This window comes from Gymnoscopelus braueri (genome assembly GCF_963280865.1).
Source record: "Gymnoscopelus braueri genome assembly, chromosome: 10".
In the NCBI taxonomy this organism is placed as follows: Eukaryota; Metazoa; Chordata; class Actinopteri; order Myctophiformes; family Myctophidae; genus Gymnoscopelus; species Gymnoscopelus braueri.
Window position 1 is genome coordinate 111118 of NC_137611.1, and position 24143 is coordinate 135260.

At 42.9% G+C, this 24143-nt stretch overlaps 1 protein-coding gene across 1 annotated transcript in view; it reads right to left on the bottom strand.

The window, feature by feature from the left end:
* Positions 1-22091: 22091 nt before the first annotated feature.
* LOC308094206 (AP-2 complex subunit mu-A-like) overlaps positions 22092-24143 on the bottom strand; it is a 33802-nt gene continuing 31750 nt past the window's right edge. Inside the window, exon 12 of the mRNA XM_080440713.1 lies at positions 22092-24020. Within this exon, the coding sequence (XP_080296839.1) occupies positions 23886-24020 (135 nt within the window). The 3' untranslated portion in view covers positions 22092-23885. The remainder of the gene's footprint in view (positions 24021-24143) is intronic.

A 24143-nucleotide genomic window follows, 5' to 3' on the forward strand; every position in this document is an offset into this window, starting at 1 on the left:
CGTAAGCATAGCAAAGCAAATGAACAGAGGTGGCTATGTGACATGTCAAGCAAAAGGATGTTATGACACTGAGCTTGTCTGTAAAGGCGTGTAGTTTTTAAGGGGAGATGAAATAGGGCAATGGTAGACAGTACAGGTGCAGAGCTGGTGTCGGTGGTGTTTTGAGGGAGCATTGTATGCTGCGAGTTTGGATTTGTAATATGTGAATTGAGAAAGTGCAGTTGAGTTTAAGATGTGGGGTACTGCAATGTGAGAACATGGATTTGTTGTCACAATGCGCTCTCGACGGGACAGGTTGGTAGGATCCAAGAGCAGGACACGACACAGGTAACGAGGATGATAATGAGTACTTTACTTAAGAGCAACAAACAAAGGATAACCTCACACAGGAGGGAAGGTTAAAACAGAGGAGTTTGACAGCTCGACAGGCAGAATCGCACCGAGACACAATTATCACCCAGCACAGAAGCACCGGCTGAAAAGTCTTAAATAGGGAACACAGGTAATCAGCCCAAAGGGCTTGCAGCCGGGCGTGCTGCGGGTCCAGGCTCACACCAGGCACAGAGTCCGTGACGAGAAGGGGGGGGGGGGGGGGGGGGCCGGAGGAGAGGCGAAGCCCGAACTGTGACAGTACCTCCCCCCCACGGGACGACTTCCAGGCGTCCCAGAACCAGAATGGGGGGGGGCAGAGAAGCGGACCAGAGCCTCCGGTGGGGAGAGGGCAGAGACAGAACAGGGGGGGGGGGGTTGCCAGGGCTCTGCGCGGAGGATTTCGGCACAGTGGGCGCAAGCAAGACCAGGGGGGGGGGGGGGGGGGCGGGCGCTGCCAGGGCTCTGCGCGGAGGACGTCGGCACAGAGGGCACAAGCAGGACCAGAACAGAGGCACGGGTCGAGGCCGGAACGGCCACCCGGGTCCGGCCGGACAACGGCAGGAGAGGTCCGGAATGGCAGGCGAGGAACCGGGGCAGAGAGGCGGAGCTCGAAGCAGGAGGACCACCGGGGACCAGCCGGAAGGCGACTGGAGAGGCCCGGACGGCAGGCGAGCAAGTGGGGGGGGGGGGGGGGGGGTGGGCAGAACCAAAACCAAGGCAGAAGAGGAAAGTCCCCGGACAGCGACGACCGGAAAACGGGACACGAGCGGCCCCGCCGGGACCGCGGACCAGTCAGAAGGACCGAACACCGCACCTGGATACTGGCGGTGCACGTCCACGTCCCGGCGGGCCGCCCGTCGTTCGCCGCCGCCGACCCGGGGCGAAACAGGAGCTGGAGACAGGACAGGAGGAAAGAGAAGACAAAGAAGTAGCAAAGCAAATGAGAAGTCCAAAGAGAAAGAAGAAGAAAGAAGAAGAAAGAGAAGTCCGAGGAGCGGATCGTGACATTTGTATTAGGTGAAGCTGTTAGGTACAAACCTGGATGGATGTTCCGTGGAGCATTGTCACTGAGGTAGATGTGCATCTCGGAAGCAGGATCGCGAGCAGCAAGAAAGTCCACAGCTGATTTGAACTGTTGGATTAGAGGGTTACAGTTGTGCAACGCCCTTTGAGCTCTCTCCAGTAGGCTTTCGTTGAGGAGGTGATTAGAAGCATGCGCTCTGCGGTTGCGTAATTCATTCTGTGGATCGTAGACGTACAGTTGTGAGAAACAGGGGGTCCTGGAATCGGAATCAGGAAGTAGGGGTCCAATGTAATGATGCATCTTCCCTTGAATCTTGAAGCCTGGGTTGAAGCCGCCGCGTAGTGGAAAGATTTCCTTCATACCAATAGAGGCCATTGCCAGGGCGTTGTTGTAATTTCTGGCGTCACGCACAAATCTTTTGTCTTCAAATAAGTGTTTGATGGTCTGTGGAGGTTGGGGAGGGATAGAGCCTGGTTTGGGGTTTTGAGGGTCATACTGGAGATTGACACGGCCTGCGGAACAGCAGAATCCCAGGTGCTCCTCTTTCCAACAATAGGCGCCACATTTAGAGCACTTAGGGCACAGGAGAATGTTGACTTGGCTGAGTGTGTGTGTGACACCATCATGAAGAGTTTCCTGAAAGTGTTCGACGTCATCAGGACATGCTGTGCCGCGTGTGTGTCGTCTTGCTTGAGCCAGCCTTCGAGAGTATAGTGCTGCTCTAGCAGAAGCATCAGCACGCTGATGTGTTTCACGCTGGTCTGGTGTTTGTGCAGCGCGTGCTTGTCGTTGTGCATGTGTGCGAGCACGCCTTCGCTCGTCAGGTGTTTTTGCTGCATGGGCTGGTCTGTGGAGTGCTACTCGAGCGGCAGCATCAGCTCGGCGACGTTGTCGTTGTGCGTCTGTGTGAGCACGCCGTCGTTCGTCAGGTGTTTTTGCTGCATGGGCTGGTCTGTGGAGTGCTACTCGAGCGGCAGCATCAGCTCGGCGACGTTGTCGTTGTGCGTCTGTGTGAGCACGCCGTCGTTCGTCAGGTGTTTTTGCTGCATGGGCTGGTCTGTGTGCGTCTGGGGCTGTTTTTTTTTTGTTTGTTTTTTTAGGTGTACTTGGTTCTTGTCTGTGGCATTCGGCCTGTGTTTGGGGCAGTTGACGGAGCCGCAGCGCTGGATGTGGATGGGTGTTTTGCTGCATGGGCTGGTCTGTGTGCGTCTGGGACTGTTGTTTTTGTTGTTTGTTTTGAGGTGTACTTGGTTGTTGTCTGTGGCATTCGGCGTGTCTTTGGGGTAGTTGACGGAGCCGCAGCGCTGGATGACGATGGGTGTTTTGCTGCATGGGCTGGTCTGTGTGCGTCTGGGACAGTTTCTTTTTTGTTTTTTGAGGTGTACTTGGTTCTTATCTGTGGCATTCTGCGTTTCTTTGGGGCAGTTGACAGAGCCGCAGCGCTGGATGTCGATGGGTGCGGGTCACCTTCGAAGACAGCATGTTCTGGAGAGAAAAGGGAGGAAATTGTGAGGCACTGTAATTGTAGAGTGAAATATTGTAAGGGGAATTAGAGCGATTAGGGGAAGGAAGCAAACACATTTGCATGTGATGGTCCCTGACTTAGAGGCCACAGACTTGGAGCAGGCCTGGTCTGCATAAGGGGGGTAGGGAAAGGTGTGAGGAATGTGAAGGAGAGGGGGGGGGAGGGGCACACTGTGAGAGCACACAGGCACACCAATTTGGGGGGTTGAACAGCAAAGTCAAATGAAGTGCTCCATTAGGTGGAAATGGGTAATTGCAAATATGCAGCTCATGGACTGCCATTGTGTGCTGAAAGGGCTGTGGAAGTCAGTGTTTCAGCAGGTGAAGGAACACAAACGAAACTCCAGTGGGGTATTTGTTGTAAATGAAGCAATATAGGCAAATGAACAGGAAGTTGACATGTGTTTTTGTTTTGGAAATAAGCAATACAGGGTTTAGTGATGGTGTATACACTGTATGTTGTGGGAAGCAACTTATTTTGCGCAGGGTGAGGGTGAGGGATCAATGTGAATGACATGAAATCCATGGAAAAGTTTGGCGTTAGACATTGTCCCATAAAGTTAGCAATGCATAGGGTGTTTTAAAGATGGCACACACAACGACGTGCAACACACAGGCCCACGACGGTGGAGGAGGAAATCGCAGCAGAAAGCGCCGTCAAAGACGGGTATTTACTGGCATTAATGACCATTTTGTCACGGAATAAGTAAACACACAGCAGGTAAATGTAGCGAAATTATTACCTTTGTCTGCTGCGTGTAAGGTCGTCATTGTAGAGGGATGTGTTGTTGTTGGAGTAGTAGATGGATGTCGTCCTGTCCCTGAAGTTCTTGTGGTGTACTGAGGTGAGGGTAGTGCCGTGGCTGGATGGTGTTCCCCTTGGAGAGTGGAGATATTGGTGTTGCCATGTCCGCCTATTATAAGCGTTTTTTCTGCAATGTTGGTGGTTGTTTGTTGTGCAAGTGCAGTTGCTTAGCGTGAGGCGTTGTGAGCTTGTAGATGGGCTGTTTTCCATCAGGCAATGTATGTGGTTGATGGGCGAAGGGCTCGCGTTGTGTGGCCTGCGTTGCGTTGTGTGGCCTGCGTTGCGTTGTGTGGCCTTGTTTTCGTAGACCTGGTTGCGTGTGTGTCTCGCTAAACCTGGCAACCGAGTTGTAGGAAGAGGGCACGTCTAGGTGAACGTGAATGAGAATTATTTTGGGTGTTGCGTAGCGTGGTGAGCTTGTAGATGGGCTATTTTCCATGAGGCAATGTATGTGGTTGAAGGTTGTGTTGTCGCCGCGTCGTGGAGGCACAGAACACACAGAAACACCTAACACCCGAGCATATACAGATCTACAGTAACAGCTGGAGCCATCCCCAACACACGCGCGCGACCCAGCGCGAGCACACACACACACACACACACACACACACACACACACACAGTACATCCTCGCGGTCAGAGCCGTCCCCCCTCCACACACACGTAACTTGGGCGAAGCACGTTCAACACACACACGCGCGCGACCCGTTGCGAGCGCTCACACACTCACACACACACACACACACACACACACACACACACACACACACACATGCGGTACATTCTCATGCGGCCAGACACAGACACAGACACACACACACACACACACACACACACACACACACACACACACACACACAACGGTACATCTAACACACACACGCGCGCGCGACCCGTTGCGAGCGCTCACACACACACACATGCGGTAAATTCTCATGCGGCCAGACAGACAGACACACACACAGGAGGAGCGTTTCACTGTTTCAGCCCAGCCCTGCACATGAACTCTGCAGCCGCACTGAGGCCCCTGCTGGAAAGCATCCCAGCCCAAACATTAACGTAACTAATAATTGGGCCACGCGACCCTGAAATGACCGTAATAATCCTAAAACGGGAACGAAAATATTTGATTTAAAAAAAAAAAATTTTTTTTTGGGTGGCCCAGCGGCCCACTGGCCAGCGGCCCACCGGGCATTTGCCCGGTACGCCAAATGGCCAGTCCACCCCTGACACACGCACAACTTGGGGGAAGCACGTTCTGTGAGTGCAACAGTGTAATGCTGTGGGGCTGTATGAGAATGTTTTCTTTTGGGTGTTGCGTGGCGTGGTAGTGGGCTTAGAGTGAGGCGTTGTGAGCTTGTAGATGTGCTCTTTTCCATGAGGCAATGTGTGGTTGAAGGTTGTGTTGTCGCCGCGAGCGCGCACACGCACACACACACACACACGACGCAGAATGGAATGTGACTCCCTGGCGTTGCCATGTTCGCCTATTGTAAGCGGTTTAGGGGCAATATTGGTGGAAGTGTGTTTTTGGCGTTGGTTGTGAAAGTGCAGGTGGGTGTGGGGACGCGTTGTGAGCTTGTAGATTGGCTGTTTTCCAAGAGGCAATGTATATGTGTGACGGTGCTTCGTTTGGCCTTCTTTTCATAGACCTTGTTGCTTGTAGGGCTCGCTTCGTTTGGCCTTGTTTTCATAGACCTTGCTGCTTGTTTGTCTCGCGAAACCTGGCAACCCTGCGCAGCGTGATCTCCCATTGTTTGACTCATAAACGGTAATAATAAGCTGAGATTTGATGTAATCGAAAAACGGGCTTCACAGTTCCATGCACATGGTAATGGTCAATGGCAGTGCGCAATTTGAGATCAATAGCTCCAGGCACTGAGGAGAACCGGGCAGAAACATTTTGGGCTCACAGGTTGGGCTTCACAGGTTTGGTCTCAGAGGTTACTAGAATTATAGGAGGATGGATGGACACTGCAAAACCAACCCTGTCACACAGACACCACTGATTTACTAGGCTGCCCAAGCGCGTCTGATATCTGGTCTAGAGGGGTGGGTTCAAAATCACCGGAGAGAGAATCTGTGGGCTCCCATTGGTTTTTTACCGATCTGTACGCCCGCCCCCGCCCCGCGCCCCTCCTCCTCCCCCAATGTGCAGCCAAAGATTGTTAATATAGCAAGATACACGATCTCAATTGGAGCCTCAAGAGGCGAAATAGTACACAAATCCTACAAATAGTCTCCTAAGTAGGCGTGGTTCGCTTCTCCACCGACCATCCCACCACCCTCCCCCTCCCCTCTCCCTGGCTGACAACGTCATGTGGATGTGTATTTGTGTATTTTCCTCATTAAAGAAAATAAATGCGTTATTGGCAACCTATGAAATTCCCCCCACAAACACACATGTATTATTCAGTCTTATGCTAGATGTGCTCCTGTTTCTGCTCAAGGTTAACCTTATAAGTAGGGCTGGGACTCGATTAAAAAAAAAATCTAATTAATTAGAGGCTTTGTAATTAATGAATCTAAATTAATCGCATTTTAATCGCATATCAAGAGATATTTGACCTGAGAACAGTGAGAACCAATTTTTCAAATGGATTTTGGTACACGAGTGAATCAATGAATAGTGAATACATAAGCTCAGGCAACAAAACATTGTTTATTTTTTTATCAAGGTGGTACTTAACCAAGACCAACAGATCAGTGCAATTATTGCCATAAAGTGCAGCAACTTTAGGATACATTGAAGAGATGCAGGTAGCCTATATACATTCAAGGACCTTCTGTAAATTCAACACAAATAAAATAAAAAAGTGCCAGTGATTGACCTCAATCCCTCCTATTCCTCCAATATCTCTGTTACAAAACATAGCCCATAACCAATCAACATTTTAGTGACAACAAGCCCATTGGCCTCAGGATACCTCTCAGCCTACTTCTTCTGGTTCTTCTCTTTCAGCCAGTTGCTGAGACAAACTAGCCTGTTCACATTTTCAGAGCTCAAGGCTGCCCTTTTCTTTTGAACAATGTTACCTGCCAGTGAGAAAAGTCTCTCACAAGGGACAGAAGTGGCAGGGCTGCCCAGATACTTGCGTGCCAGGGTAGAAAGCTGTGGATGGGCCCCAGCATGAGTGGACCACCAGTGCAGTGGGCAGTCTGTCTCACTGATGGTGGGCTCTGCTCTGTAGCGTCTCAGAGCAATGTTAAACAGCAGGAGGCTCCTCTTCCTTGCTGGCTCCTCTGTGGGTTCTGGAGTGGCTCTGCCGGGTTCTTCTCGCAGCAGTGCCTCAACGCTGGTCCACACCCCTTCTCGCTCTCCTCTTGGTAGACACTTTAGGTCCTTAAAGCGCGGGTCGAGTGCTGTAGCCACCGTGAGCCATCCATGGTTGAGTGTATCTTTGCGTTGAGACAGGTCCTTTGTGAAGGCAGCCTTGAACCTCACCACGTAGGCTGGGTCGTCATCTGAGACCTCCATGATGTGGGTCAGGTGGCGGAGAGAAGGTAACACCACAGAGCATGAGACATTAGTCTCACCCCAAGGAGCTCAGTCACGTATCTGCAGTGGATAGTTTAGGAAAGTGATTTAATTATTGGACCAATTAATAGTAGATTCAAATTGCATATAAAAAAAACAGTAGCAACTTATACTATAGTCCTAGTGATATTGATATTCAGTTCATACAATTTTGGAAAAGCAATTTAATTTATATTGCACTATTCACAAAGCTTTTCAAGGGACAGTAACGTGTAATGAATCCCATTAATAAAACAGTTGGTGGGTGTTTACCTGCATGGTTCAAGGAGGGTCTCCAGCCTCTGCAGTTTGTCCCACTCTGCTGTAGTCAACATGGTTAGCTTGTGCTTCTGTGTGGCTAGAGTAGCCTTCACAGCCTCTTGGTTCTTCAACAGACGAGAGATCATAAACAGTGTTGAATTCCACCTTGTGGACACGTCCTGTATCAGTGGCTCTTTTTCTTGTCCATTTTCTTTTTGCTCCTGGTGCAGTTCCTCTGTGTTTGAGGGGCTGTGTTTAAAGTACCCCACTATCTTGCGACATTTTGCCAATGTGTCTGTAAACCCACTGTCACCAAGGCAAACAGTGATGGTCCTCTGCAACACGTGAGCAACACACGGCATGTGCTGGAATGTGAGCTTTCAGAAAACCAAATAACGCACATCCTCCGTTCTTTGGTGCCGAGCTTTAACTGTAAAAACAGTGATAATGAGACAAAGATAGGGCTCGCAACTAACTTTTGTGCTCCAGGTTTTATTCAAACAAAACAGCTGATGATGATCAGCTGTTTTGTTGGAATGTGAGCTTTCTCATTGCAGCAATCACGGTTCGGGCACTGTCTGTTCCGATTGTGGTGACCTTTTGTGTGGCTTTCCAGGCCTCTGCCACAGATTCAAAATCCTCTGCCACGTTTTCAGCAAAGGGCTTGGTGGTGGTCTTCTGGATGGTCAAGGCAAATGACTGAAGACACCACTTAGTGTCAATAAAGTGTGCCGTCACACCGAGGTAATTTGAATTGCTTACCGAGGTCCAATGATCCCCAGTCAGAGCAACATATTCGGCTTCCTCCATTAAATTCTCCTTTGCTGTCTTTTCAGTCTCATAAAGCTGCTGGATTCTTTATGACATTGTCTTTCTGCATGGCAGCTCATTTGTTGTGTCAGACGACGAAATCTGCAGCACCTTTTGCAGCCCTTGATCTTCTACCACCGCAAGTGGTCTACAGTCGACTGCAATCCAGTGAGCCAGAGAGTTTGTTATTTTTTCAGACGTGGACTTACTCATCCTGGCTCTGAAACTACTCATCTGGTCGAGTGTGGGTTGGGTGTGGGTCGTTGTACTCGGACTCGGATTATTAACGTTACCTTCCACACTAGTTGCAACATGTTTTGCCTTAAGGTGTTACCGGAGGCTCGACGACCTGCGGTGATATGCAAATTATTTTTTGCATAATTTGCACACAACCGTATTTTTATCCACGAAATTTCCCATCCACAGGGCCAACCAAAGCGGTCTCATCGGCATCTGCATTCATGTTTCACTTTCATGCATTGTGTTGACTGGGGTTTGTTGTTGTGTGAGACCATGCACGTTCAGTTGGTGCACCGGGATGATCGGTCCGTCTGAAACTCGTCCCGTGAGAAACGTTCCGCGGTGCAAAAATAAGTGCGATTAAAATGCGTTAAATTTTTAACGCGATATTTTTTCTGTAATTAATTGATCGAAATTAACGCGATAAAGTCCCGGCCCTACTTATAACCTATATATATATATATAAAATATTATATATACCTTATAAATAAAAGGCCCAAGGGCCTTTATTTATAAGGTACATGTATATATTTTACCACTATAGACCATAGTATGTTTAGCATGAATGTTATGATTCCCAAATCATACCCCATCAACCAAGACAGTTAATAATGGAAAATTATATTATTGACTATTGGAACACACATTTTATTTAATTTTTAATACGTCCATAATGATTTCACGTACTATATTCACATATATAATCTCAGTTAATCAGTTTTTAGAAGTTAAAAATAAGGGACAGAGCCCTCTATGTCTCGTCCGTCAGACTGCAGATGGACTCTTCAGATATCTTCCCAAATCTCGCGAGAGTGTGTTGCTGGGATAGAGAAAAGTTGATAACAAAGTTGATTTTCCCCTCATTTGTGTCTCTAAAAAAAGCCATTTTAGTATGAAAATCTTGTACATATTGTGTGTCTTGTGACGATTGGGTCCAATATTTAGTTCAGTAACCAAGGAGCTAAAGAATGGTTCAGAAGCTGTGTTCACGTTGACTCTTCCATTGGAATCAATAGACTCCAACTAGCTTCCTGTCTCCTAAAAAGGCGTCCACCTACGTCACGCAGAAACGGGAAGTAAACCGGAGAATGCGACTCTTGCTATTTCCCTCTTGGGTGCAGCATTGAGAGCCCTGACGTCACAACATTTGGAGCGATGCCCACTGCACTCTGGTTGGTTGGGGAAATGAAAGGTTGACTCCCACTTCCTATGCCAGGAACGTCAACACCCTGGTCCAGGCTTTTATTTTTGAGCAAAACGCGAAGGAAAATAAAAGCTTGGAGATGGAGGCTACTGATTTACTGACTCCACACCTCACAGTATCCTTATCTCATCTTATCAGTTATGCCATCCGTTTATATCGTAGTTGATTATGTTAGGTTCATTCTTTAATAAACATTTGTTATTGATTTTACACCTGGAATGTGACAAATTGGACGGATCCGTCTTGATCACTTAACATTAAATATTTGTTTTAATATTAAAAAAATAGTAATGCAAAAGTCGGTCTCCTGGTGGCGCTATAAAAGGGCAATGTTGAAAGGGTGGCATTTGTTCCTCAACGTAGTGTGAATGTGTGTGCAAAGTTTCACCGCAATCGGACGCTGCGTTCATGATTTGCGGCATTTTGTTCAAGACGGGCCACTCCTGCAAGCTTTAGATGTGAATCTTAGCCAATCAGGATGGATTATGAAAAATCTTACAGATCCGTCTTGATCACATGACTATAGAGATCATGTGATCACATGACTATAGAGATCATGTGTACCGATTTGCGTGAAATTTGAATAAAATCTGAAGGCTTAATATCCAAAAATGTGTTTTACATAAGTCGGCCTCCTGGTGGCGCTATAAAAGGCAGATGTGAGAAATGCAGGGCAAAGGTTTTTCCTTGGCCTCTAGGGAGTGCACAAACAAAGTTTTACACAGATCGGAGCAGTTAAAGGTATAAACACGAATCGGCCTGTTATAGCGCCACCGTGAGGCTGATACAGGGATGTTTCTACAAGGATGCTTCTAAGAGCATCACTGACGTCCATGTTGTTTTGAATTGTTCCGCCACTGTAACGTAATGATACGTTATGCATCATTACCACGTCCGTCCCTCTCTCTCTCTCTCTCTCTCTCTCTCTCTCTCTCTCTCTCTCTCTCTCTCTCTCTCTCGAACGCACGCGCACACACACACACACACACCCATGCAAGACAACAATCTTGAGCCAAGCACCTCATTTGATAATATTATTCTCTTTATTATACTATAATACTATACTCCTTATTCCTAACCCTAACCCTTTTTTTCTACTAAAGGCTAAACAATTAGCTGAACTGTTGAAGAAACCCACGTAACGTTTATTCATAAACATGACATTGTAGTCTAGGAATTAAATTCTTACTAGAGCTGATTTTACGGTCAGACCAGTGGCGTACCCACTGTAGAGGCAGGGCAGGCGGTCACCTGCCCAACTAAGATCTTGCCTCCAGTGGTGTGTTTTACCGTGGTACGCTGTATACGCCGTTTGGCCTGCTGATTCTTTTCGTCACCACCGTATACATCCAAAAACAGTTCGAAACGGCATATCTGATATGTTGATACGCATCTGATACAATGTAACACCCGCGCCGAAATAGGGGTTACTAACATACATGAATTTAACACTACTCGACTACGCCAGTTGGAATTGCACCAACAACCAATTAAGGCTTTAATTTTTAGCAATACAGGTTCGTTTAGCAGAGCTTTAAAACTGAGTATGAGGCTCAGTGAAGACACCAGAAGATACAAAATGGAAATTTTATTTTCATTTAAATTACAATTTAGGCCACATAACAGATTAGTTCCAATCATCCTAAAGATACCATATATAAAATATAATGCAGCAGTAAAGACAAATAAAGTTAATACACATAGGGCTTTTCACATTAGTAGTTAGTTTCACTGCACTGCAAATAGCACCACACAACTGAGAGGTTACTGCAATATAACTTTTACATGGCAAACATGGAGGAACAATCTTCATTCAGTGGGTTAAACAATACACAATACAATAATTCAATACTTATAAGAACACACATCATCATTACGTGCACGTAATAAACTCACCACAGGACAAGCAGAGTGAGCGGACCATTGCAGAAAGCTGCAAAGTTACTGAGTCCCAACCCACAATATACATAGTCACATTATTGACCCCCATTCATGTACTTTTAATGTAGTTAGTGGGACTTGGAACCGATGCGTTTTAGTGGCACCGCCCCTTTAAGAGCAGTATATGAGTCAGCTGGCCAGGCAGTGTCAGACTGAGTTTGCCCAGGTTCCCCGCCCACTTCCTCGTTTCACGGCGGGTCGTTTGTTTGTACTCATAGCGTCGAGGTAAGCCTTTGTTTTAATGATGTAGCGTGATCTGTTTTTAGTTTCATATGTCAACATGCTACAGGTTATTTATGTACATCTTTATCTCTTCTAGAGCCCTGTTAGAGTGTGTGTGCGTTCACACACGGGTCTAGAGGTAGGCTGGCTTTTTGTGTTGCAACAGTACAATTCTTTTTATGAATGAAATAAATGAGTTCTCACGCTGGTGTATTTTGTCATACAGGCGGTGCTAGGACTGAGCATTTGCAGTGATCTTTAATGCCAAATTACACATGGCTCTGAGTGTTTATATCTTGCTGATTTGCAGTGTTTAACTTGTGTGTGTGTGCAGATTTCAATAGGTAGGCCTACCTTTCAGTGCAACTATTTGGCCAAGCTTTTGTCTCTCTAGTAGCCCTATGCACTTTACTGGTTGACATTGTGGAAATAGTTTTTAATCATTAAATATATTACCAATACATTGTACGTCCTTATGTGAATAAATACATTTTTGCATTCCAAACCGACCAATTCTTTGTTCACTTAAACTGAACACTTACCTTTTGGGGAAGTTGACTGGATATAATAACCTGTACCTCGGGTCTCCCACCCTGTAATTGGGAGTGGCGTAGTCACACTGTGTATAAAGGAGTACTTGGTGACTCCATCTGGTTACACAATGCACCCAGGAGTGGCTGGGCTAGGGGGCGCAGCAATACAAACAGCAAGAATGTGGTCTGACCGTCTGACTAGTCTAACTCTGAGTTGATGGCTTATCACGTGTGTGGCTATTGTATTGTTCTTGAGGTGATAATTAATGGCTGCTGGCGATGGAATTCACACATTAACTCAACGACCTGCCATTCACTTCATTGAACGTTGGTCACTGAATTGAGTACTTCATTAGTATTCAAATTGTGTGTCATAGCACAGCAAAATCTTGAATCTTCAATACAGTTTGTGTCTTCAATGCCAAGTTAATTCTATTCTGTAATAGATACAGGAATGCTCGCTGTTAACACTGCTATTATATCTGATAAGCCTAACCAGCATTTATAATCATTGCACTATTCTATGGTAATACATTTGCATTGAAAATGCATCTAAAGCTAAAAGCAGCTCCGAAGTGGTTGAGTTACAGGGTGATTAACATTAGAAACGGTAGAAAATCAGTACAAAGCATATTGTAAATGCACTCAGTGTTACTGTGTAACTGGGCCTGAGTGGGCCTGGCCGAGTTTGTGCGGGCGGAAAAGATTTTTTTACATTACATTACACATTTTTTAACATTAATTCATTATATACCCTCGTGCGTGTGGGAGGGAATAGTTATAGTATAGTATAGTTATAGTAAATCTAGAACACACCACTGATTTTAACAGTTATGTTTCATTGGTGTGCAGTGTGCCCAATATAAGGCACAGTGTTATTATTTCCATTGTCAGCTCAAACGTGACTTTTGTATGCTTTCTAACTTGTTGTTAAATACAACTGTCATTGATTGTTCACAAAAAAGCCTCTGTCCTTCTATTGCCTAATAGAATACTTTAACCTATGTGGGGATATTTGGTTACAACAGAGTAAGACATGAGCTTGTAGATCTGCTATTTGTGTAAGTCTTTGAACATAATATTTTTAAAGCAAACGTTTTTAACTCAAAACTTTGCTTCTCGGGATCCCTAGAACAAAGTATTTTGAGATGTGGATCCACGGACAAAATAGTTTTGGGGGGTCCTTGACATGAAAAGGTTTAGCAGAAAACGTAAAGATCTGCTATTTTTGACAAAGTATAAATCAGGCTTAACTTGGGGACGGGTGTGTTTTTAGTTTTTTGGCTGGATTTTGTTAGTTTCTTTTCGGTTTTTGGTTACTTTATTTAGGGTTAGGGTTAGGGTTATGTTATTTCATTCTTAGATATATATATTTTTTGTGCCCCCATTGGCTGCTGCCCCAGGGCACTCGCCCCCTACGGCCTATGGGTAATCCGGCCCTGGTAAGGGTCCATTTGGTTCCATTTGTACACTCTCAGAGTTATAGACCTGTAAGGGTCCATTTGGTTCCATTTGTACACTCTCAGAGTTACAGACCTGTAAGGGTCCATTTGGTTCCATGTGTACACTCTCAGAGTTACAGACCTGTAAGGGTCCATTTGGTTCCATTTGTACACTCTCAGAGTTATAGACCTGTAAGGGTCCATTTGGTTCCATTTGTACACTCTCAGAGTTATAGACCTGTAAGGGTTCATTTGGTTCCAGGTGTACACTCTCAGAGTTACAGACCTGTAAGGGTCCATTTGGTTCCATGTGTACACTCTCAGAGTTATAGACCTGTAAGGGTTCATTTGGTTCCATTTGTACACTCTCAGAGTTACAGACCTGTAAGGGTCCATTTGGTTCCATTTGTACACTCTCAGAGTTATAGACCTGTAAGGGTTCATTTGGTTCCAGGTGTACACTCTCAGAGTTACATAAATGTTTGAACACTTCCAGGTGTGATCTATTCTATTGATTGGTAAAGTATAACTCTTATGGTTCAACCTCGGTTATTTGGTCTAATAAAATAAATTACATTGTATAAATAGGTTTTTATATTTATAGAATGAGCAGAAACATCCCTGCAACACTTTGAAATAAACACATGAAGCACTTTGTATAAAATGAAAAGAAAACAATTCACAACGAGTAAAGTTTGTACCGAGTGTCACCTGGAACTAGCCTGGTAAACCCTCCCTCCGGAAATCTCAATTCCATTTCATTTCAGGAGTGAGTCTGGCATGAACCGCCTCTCTGCAATATTGGCTGTGTATGCCAAACGGCCGCGCCTATCAGCGTCGTCGCTCATTGTTCTGTGATTGACAGCTTACGTTGGCCAATCAGGTGGCGAGTTCGAGTGAGCCCAAAACACGAACGGCAGCCATCTTTTTCTTGTGCGGCCAATTCTCCGCTATTTTTTTACTTCAAAAAGCTCTCTAACTTCTATTTTGAGGCACGGAATTTACTTATAAGATATCGTTTGGATAGAATTTAGTTGTTTAACTTCATATATGTGGTCAATTAATCATGACAAAGCCTATTTAAAAAATAATAATTAGAGAACCGGTAGGGGCGGGCAGTGACACCATTGTACCCGAAAAAGGCAACCCATTTTGGGTATGGCTGTCTCAAAAGTCCCGTCGCGTCACATTAAGACTGGTGAACTGCTGATTGGCTGAAGGGGAAAAATTATCATTGGCTGAAGGGGTTGTCAGTCAACGGTATTACTCCCGCCCAACTCCAGCACAGCCAATATTGCAGACAGGCGGATCAGGCCAGACTCACTCCTGAAATTAAATGGAATTGAGATTTCCGGAGGGAGGGTTTACCAGGCTAACCTGGAACCACTTGAAGGAACACATTGTTTCTACATGGATGTATTTTACTGACGGACCCAGTGTGTCACAACAAAACCAGTCCGCAGCTCTTTCAACCGTGGTATGACGGTGTCGAGCGCCCAAAATAGCCGATCTACAAGCCCACAACGCGTGTCGGATGCAGCGTGTTGTGGGCTTGTAGATCTGCTATTGGCGTCTCCTTCTTCGACACTGAGAAAGGACAACGGCTCAGTGTCGCCCTCCTGTGGTTCATTGTTGCCTCCACACTCTGTGCTTTGAGTCGCATTGTGACGCAAAAAATAATTAAATATTATTCTACTGTTAATTTAATCCATAATGATGATTTAACAGATTATAAAATATTGGTTTAAATATTATTCTACTGTTGATCTAATCCAGAATGATTTAACAGATTATAAAATATTAGTTTAAATATTATTCTACTGTTAATCTAATCCAGAATGATTTAACAGATTATAAAATATTAGTTTAAATATTATTCTACTGTTAATCTAATCTATAATGATGATTTAACAGATTATAAAATATTAGTTTAAATATTATTCTACTGTTAATATAATCTATAATGATGATTTAACAGATTATAAAATATTAGTTTAAATATTATTCTACTGTTAATCTAATCCATAATGATGATTTAACAGATTATAAAATATTGACACACGATGAGTTTAAATATTTTTATACGTTCCATAATGATGAACCAGTATGTTTTGTAGTTATAATATTATAATATTATAGTTATATTATAATATTATAGTTATAATATTATAATATTATAGTTATATTATAATATTATAGTTATAATATTATAGTTATATTATAATATTATAGTTATATTATTTTAATATTATAGTTATAATATTATAATATTATAGTTATATTATAATATTATAGTTATAATATTATAGTTATATTATAATATTATAGTTATATTATTTTAATATTATAGTTATAATATTATAATATTATAGTTATATTATAATATTATAGTTATATTATAATATTATAGTTATATTATTTTAATATTATAGTTATAATATTATAGTTATATTATAATATTATAGTTATATTATAATATTATAGTTATAATATTGTTGTTATAATATAATATTATAGTTATAATATTATAATATTGTTGTTATATTATAGATATAATATTTTAATATTGTTGTTATAATATTATAATATAAATATGAAGAGTTCTACAAGTAAATCACTGGACATATTTATGTATTCTGCAATTGTCCGTTGTCACCACAAGAGGGCAGCAAAGCCTATATTTTGCATATATTGTGCGTTGAGCTGTAAAATGAGGATAAATAATGTTATAAAATGTAAGAGTCTGTATGTGGCGATGTGAGAGTTTTAATACTACTACTACTACTAATAATAATAATAATGTAAGAAGTGTTACGACCCGGCCTAGGGGAGCCTATTGTCGCAACACAAAAGTGGACTCCCTCCTTCCCAGTCCCCAAACAGCCAGACAACACATGTTCAAAATCCCAAGCATTGAGAATTTATTTACTAATTTAAGATAAAAAGTCATGACAATATATACATACTACCTCAGGGTGGGATCTACAAAACAACTACTAATACATAAGAGATTCCTCACCCCTACACGCACATCTTTAACACATAAACATTAACACATTACAGCACACTGGTGTTTGGAGGCTGGCTAGGAGAAAGACATCTGAACTTCTGGAAGCAGGAAGCTTTATAGTGACGCCCAAGAAGATAGGAGCCAATCACCTGCGAGAATCTACATACTAGTTAGTCACTCACTCAGCCACCACTCAGTCACCATTCACACCAATGAGGGGGAAAAACACAGGAAAATACATAATATGACCTGTGGCGATGTGAGAGTTTTAATACTAATACTACTACTACTACTACTTACTACTACTACTACTACTACTACTAATAATAATAACTAGAAAAAGTGCTCCTCGGAGCACAGGTCTCCGCCAGGTCAGGTAGGTTATTGTGGCCTCCTGGTGGCGCTATAATAGGCCATTGTGAAAAGGGTGCCCGTTTCTTCTTAGGCCTTTCACGACAATCGGACACTGCATTCATGATTTGAGGCATTTTGTTCCAAAAATGTGTTTAGCTAAATTAGACCTGCTGGTGGCGCTATAACAGGCCAATGTGAAAGGGGTGGCATTTCTTCCTCAGCATAGTGGGAATGTGCGTGTAAAATTTCACGGAAATCGCAAGCTGAGTGCATAATTTGAGGCATTTAGTTGAAAACGGAGCAATCCTGCAAACTTTGGAAGCCAGCCTTAGCCAATGAGGATGGAATATGGGAAATCGGACACATCCGTGTTGATCACATGACTATAGAGATACTGTATACCGATTTTCATGACCTTTGGATAAAATCTGTAGGAGTAATATAAAGAAATTGGTTTTGCACAAATCGGCCTCCTGGTGGCGCTATAACAGGCCCATGTGAACAGGCCCATTTCACATCACCCTGTGGTGATGTGAAAGGAGTTTTAATACTACTACTTACTACTACTAGTAATAATAGTAATAATACTAATAATAATGTAAGAAGTCTATGGTGATGTGAGAGGAGTTTTAATACTACTACTACTAATAATAATAATAATAATAATAAATAATAATGATTATTAATAATGTAAGAAGTCTGTTGAATACCTTTATTATAAATAACTGCATTTATTGTTGATGGTCATTTATATGCAGCATTATATCATTTATATATAACTATATATATGTTATGTTGTGTAAAAACATTTTACGCACGCAGCGGAGGATGGCTTACGTGACAGCTCTTCCAGGGAAACCTACAATGGCATGGCAAAGCACGACTCGTCATATGCTTTAGTAAACAACTTGGGAATAATGCCTGATGCACTACAAGAACTGTCGGAACTGTCCCTGGAGCTCCAAAAACGAGACTGCTCAATCATAATGGCACATAAAGCCATCTGTCGGCAGGTCAGGGTCTTCGAGGCCTTGTCAACGCGACCAGCCAATTAGCTCAGAAGGGAATTGACGAGAACTCATTCCAAGGCGTCCCACTACATGCAGGACGAGCCAGTGATCGAACCCTGGACCCAGAGGGAGTTTTTTGTAAGCCTGGCACGGAATCTGGAAAATCGCATGCTGTCACAAGGGAAATTCCAGACAGACAAGTCATACAACAAGTTAATTGACGACCTAAAAGTCCTGTACCCGCAATATTGGCCACAGGATGCAGGGGCACTGTTTGGGGAAAAAAGTGGAGACACTCTGCCAGCAGTTTGACATCGATGACCAGCGGAATTCAATTCCCCTCCATTGAAGGGAAACTACATGGAGGACAGGAGAGCCAGTGAGAGAGACAGGAGGGGAGACCTTTGTCTTGTGGTGACGTGACGTTACAATTTACATGAGAAGACAGTCAGTCAACACCTTTGGGAGAATAAGATTCCTGTGTCTAAATGGGCAAGCATATAGTGATTCATGGACAAAACACACAAGAACATGACAAATAAATACATCCATAAACAGGACAATTAATCAAACTGTATCTGCTGCCTGTCAAGTTTGGTTGGACATATTATTACTGTAGGCTACACAACTCATATTTCTGTTACCACAGTTAGTTTGGCTTATTACTGTACGCAACTCATATTTCTGTTACCACAGTGAGTTTTGCTTATTACTGTACTCAACTCATATTTCTGTTACCAGTGAGTTTTGCTTATTACTGTACGCAACTCATATTTCTGTTACCACAGTGAGTTTTGTTTATTACTGTACTCAACTCATTTCTGTTACCACAGTGAGTTTTGCTTATTACTGTACTCAACTCATATTTCTGTTACCACAGTGAGTTTTGCTTATTACTGTACTCAACTCATATTTCTGTTACCAGTGAGTTTTGCTTATTACTGTACGCAACTCATATTTCTGTTACCACAGTGAGTTTTGTTTATTACTGTACTCAACTCATATTTCTGTTACCACAGTGAGTTTTGCTTATTACTGTACTCAACTCATATTTCTGTTACATTACATTACATTACATTACAGTCATTTAGCAGACGCTTTTATCCAAAGCGACTTACAATAAGTGCATTCAACATAGGTAGGGAACGAAAACTACTAATCACCAGAAGTCTTAAGTGCATTATCTGCAAAAACAAGCAACCAAGAGTATACCTAGCGCTAAGGTAAAAGTGCAATATATCAGCTACCTATTTCCTTAAACAGATGAGACAAAATAGCTAAATCAAATGAGCATGAGCTAAAACAAATAAGTGAATCGACTAAACAAGATCCAATAAACAATCCAATACTCCAATAAACAATACAGCAATAGAAAACAAGCGTTCGTACAACTAGTTAACAACAAGTAGGTCAGGCAGAGAGGACTGTGTTACAGTGAGTTTTGCTTATTACTGTACGCAACTCATATTTCTGTTACCACAGTGAGTTTTGCTTATTACTGTACGCAACTCATATTTCTGTTACCACAGTTAGTTTTGCTTATTACTGTACTCAACTCATATTTCTGTTACCACAGTGAGTTTTGTTTATTACTGTACTCAACTCATATTTCTGTTACCACAGTGAGTTTTGCTTATTACTGTACTCAACTCATATTTCTGTTACCACAGTGAGTTTTGCTTATTACTGTACTCAACTCATGTTTCTGTTACCACAGTGAGTTTTGTTTATTACTGTACTCAACTCATATTTCTGTTACCACAGTGAGTTTTGCTTATTACTGTACTCAACTCATATTTCTGTTACCACTGAGTTTTGCTTATTACTGTACTCAACTCATATTTCTGTTACCACAGTGAGTTTTGCTTATTACTGTACGCAACTCATATTTCTGTTACCACAGTGAGTTTTGTTTATTACTGTACTCAACTCATATTTCTGTTACCACAGTGAGTTTTGCTTATTACTGTACTCAACTCATATTTCTGTTACCACAGTGAGTTTTGCTTATTACTGTACGCAACTCATATTTCTGTTAGCCACAGTGAGTTGTTTATTACTGTACGCAACTCATATTTCTGTTACCACAGTGAGTTTTGTTTATTACTGTACGCAACTCATATTTCTGTTACCACAGTGAGTTGTTTATTACTGTACGCAACTCATATTTCTGTTACCAGTGACTTTTGTTTATTACTGTACGCAACTCATATTTCTGTTACCACAGTGAGTTTAGCTGTGTGTGCTGTGCATTGTTCTTACAGTTCAAAACAATGGACCTGTTAAATGAATGTTTCACGTTGAAACAGAATAATTCTAGTGATGTTTGGTCATTTATGTTTTCAATTTCAGGTGAACTTTGTTTGATTGATATGGTTAGATATTTGTATTACATTCTTAATTCTATTAGTATTATACATAATTGATACTTTAAGTTATGCAAACTGCGAGGAAGTTTGAAGTACAAGAACTTCACATTAGGCTACATTACATTACAGTCATTTAGCAGACACTTTTATCCAAAGCGACTTACAATAAGTGCATTCAACATAGGTAGGGAACGAAAACTACTAATCACCAGAAGTCTGAAGTGCATTTTCTGTAAAAACAAGCAACCAAGAGTATACCTAGCGCTAAGGTAAAAGTGCATTATATCAGCTACCTATTTCCTTAAACAGAGGAGACAAAAATAGCAAAATCAAATGAGCAGGAGCTAAAACAAATAAGTGTATCGACTAAACAAGATCCAATAAAACAATAAAACAAGCGTTCGTACAACTAGTTAACAACAAGTAGGCCAGGCAGAGAGGAAGGGTAGTGTTTCCTGAAGAGGTGGGTTTTCAGCCTGCGGTGAAAGATGGGCAGTGACTCTGCTGTCCTGACATCAGTGGGGAGTTCATTCCACCACTGTGGGGCCAGAACAGAAAAGAGTCGCGACCGTGTCGACCGACCAGAAGGACCCTTGAGTGACGAGGCAATCAGTTGCCCCGAGGTGGCAGACCGAAGTGGTCGGGCAGGGGTGTAAGCATCGACCATAGCCCGGAGGTAAGAAGGAGCTGTTCCTTTCACTGCCCTATAGGCTAGCACCAGGGTTTTAAACTGGATGCGAGCCGCTACGGGGAGCCAGTGTAGAGAACGGAGAAGGATAGTTGTGTGGGAGAACTTGGGGCGGTTGAACACCAGACGAGCCGCAGCTTTCTGAACAAGCTCCAGAGGTCTGATGGCAGACGCCGGGGCACCAGCAAGGAGGGAGTTGCAGTAGTCCAGGCGGGAGATGACAAGAGCCTGGATGAGCACCTGGGCTGCCTTCTCCGTGAGGAAGGGGCGAATCCTCCTGATGTTGTAGAGGAGGAATCTGCAGGACCTTGTCACTGATGCGATGTTTGCCTAGGCTAAACATAAATGCATCATAAATGTAATGTAATTAGGCTAAACAAGACAGATAGTCAAAGTAGAGAGATAAGAATGAAACATAAGGACTAAAGTCATAGAGGTAGTTAGTTAAAATAATGGTATTGATCCCAGGCTAGCTGCTCACTGCTCCTAGTGGTCATAGGATGGATAAATGCACGAATGTTTATATTATATACATATACATATACAGTGACAAAGAACACCCCCACTATTCTATTCTAATCTAATCCTGTGATGGAACAAATTATCTTTATTTTGCTACTTGGTTTCTCTCAACAGAGCTAAAGAAAAAACTACTGAAAAACTATGAAAATGAAAACGGCAACAGGGATTGGTTGGTAAAATAAAAACACAGCCACGGCAGTGGGGATTGGTTGGTTAAATAAAAACACAGCCACGGCAGTGGGGATTGGTTGGTTACACGGTCAGATTTTATTGGACAGAACAGCACCAGGGCTACAAACATGGAGAAGCAGTGAACTACAGTGACAGGGGGTGAACACCAGGGGGAGCCCTAATAAGAAGGCCTTGCTTTACCAGAAAAGCACCCAAACAGGCCCTGTTCTAACGGCCATGATGTCACATGTCACATGATGTCACATGATGTCACAAGTGGTCTATTAGTGGTGGAATGAATGCAATGCAGGGACCTTCCATTTGATTTCATGTCATTTCCACTGGACTGCAGCTTATTTCATGAAGAGGTGGGGGGGGGGGGGGGTACAAAAATATTTCAGTCACTAAATTCCCTTTACGCTTTCAGTACAAGTTCCAGTAGTACAATGAGCTTTCAGTCATTTCCAACGAGCCACTCCGACAAACATTAGTAAACAGGTGCATCATAAAAAATATATAACAGTGGAAAATGAATGTGAATGATTAGGAATGTAAGGCATACGACACAAATTAATCCAAAAATGTATATTATTGTGATTATTGCGATTTAAGGAATTAATTTATCACACGTAGATGAGATACTGTATGCTGTAATAATACAGATACTGTATGCTGTAATAATACAGATACTGTATGCTGTAATAACACAGATACTGTATGCTGTAATAACACAGATACTGTATGCTGTAATAATACAGATACTGTATGCTGTAATAATACAGATACTGTATGCTGTAATAATACAGATACTGTATGCTGTAATCATCCAGAATCAAAAACAGAGATACTTGAAATATTCACTTTGTGTCATAAATCTAGAATATAAGGAAAGTTTCTTTTGAATGACATCATTTTATTTTTTTTGATGCACCTGTAAATCTGTCTCGTCTCCTTCCTGCTTTGAGGAATGACATGGTGAAGTAAAGGACTTAACGACATGGTGAAGTAAAGGACTTAACGATCGCTGCACCCGAACCACACGAAAACAAACAAGCAAAAGACAAACAAACTGCCAAGTCCACGAGTCTCTGTTCAGAAACGATTGATACTTCTATTACAATGTCTATATATTTATATCAGAGAAGAAGAATATCTGGGGATTAAACCATAGGGTCACTCACAACAACAAGAGAATCTTAAATAGAAATACTAACAAAGAAGACATATCAGGATGTTGTTCCCATAACATTTCTGTATATAGACTAGATAGCGGAACTGTAACGCTAACGGCAGATTACCCCTCCCCCCCGTTAATGAGAAACACCACAGCCCTTCTAGACACATTTCTGCCTCCTTCATGGAGTAGACTAGAGTTAAACCTAGTCTAAACTAGAGTTAAACCTAGTCTAAACTAGAGTTAAACCTAGTCTAAACTAGAGTTAAACCTAGTCTAATCAGTGATGTATGTTTGGACATAGACCTTTATGTTGGTCACATAATTCAGCAGGTCACCAATTTCACAGTAACACCGCCGTACTGGGAGGACGAGGAGGTGAGGAGGCAGAACTTTTTGAGTCTGGAGAAATGTGTCTCCTCTCCCCCCTCCTCACACGTTTTACTCAGAACACTAAGGAGATAAAATACACGATAACAATGCTTCAACACGTTGCATAATATCTGATACTCTTTTCTTTATTTTACTTCTTTAAATGACATATTCAATCTCCCACAATTACTTAAGGAGGAAAGGGGGAGGAGCAATTATATGAGAAAAAGAGATAAAGAGGGGGGATTGGAAGAGAGGGGAGGGGGGGGGGAGGGGGTAGAGATGTGTTGGCTGCCTGGCATGGTGGGCGTGGCCGGACATTAGCAGCGGGTCTCGTAGATGCCCGAGCGGCCGATGTAGCGGACCCATTTGATGACGTCGTGATCACTGTAGTTCAGCTTGGACTCAAACACCTTCAGGTAGCGAACCTTCAGCCCAGAGGGAGCGAAAGGAACCTGGAGAGCAGAGGACACATTTAGACGCTGCACACAGAGCAGAGGACACATTTAGACGCTGCACACAGAGCAGAGGACACATTTAGACGCTGCACACAGAGCAGAGGACACATTTAGACGCTG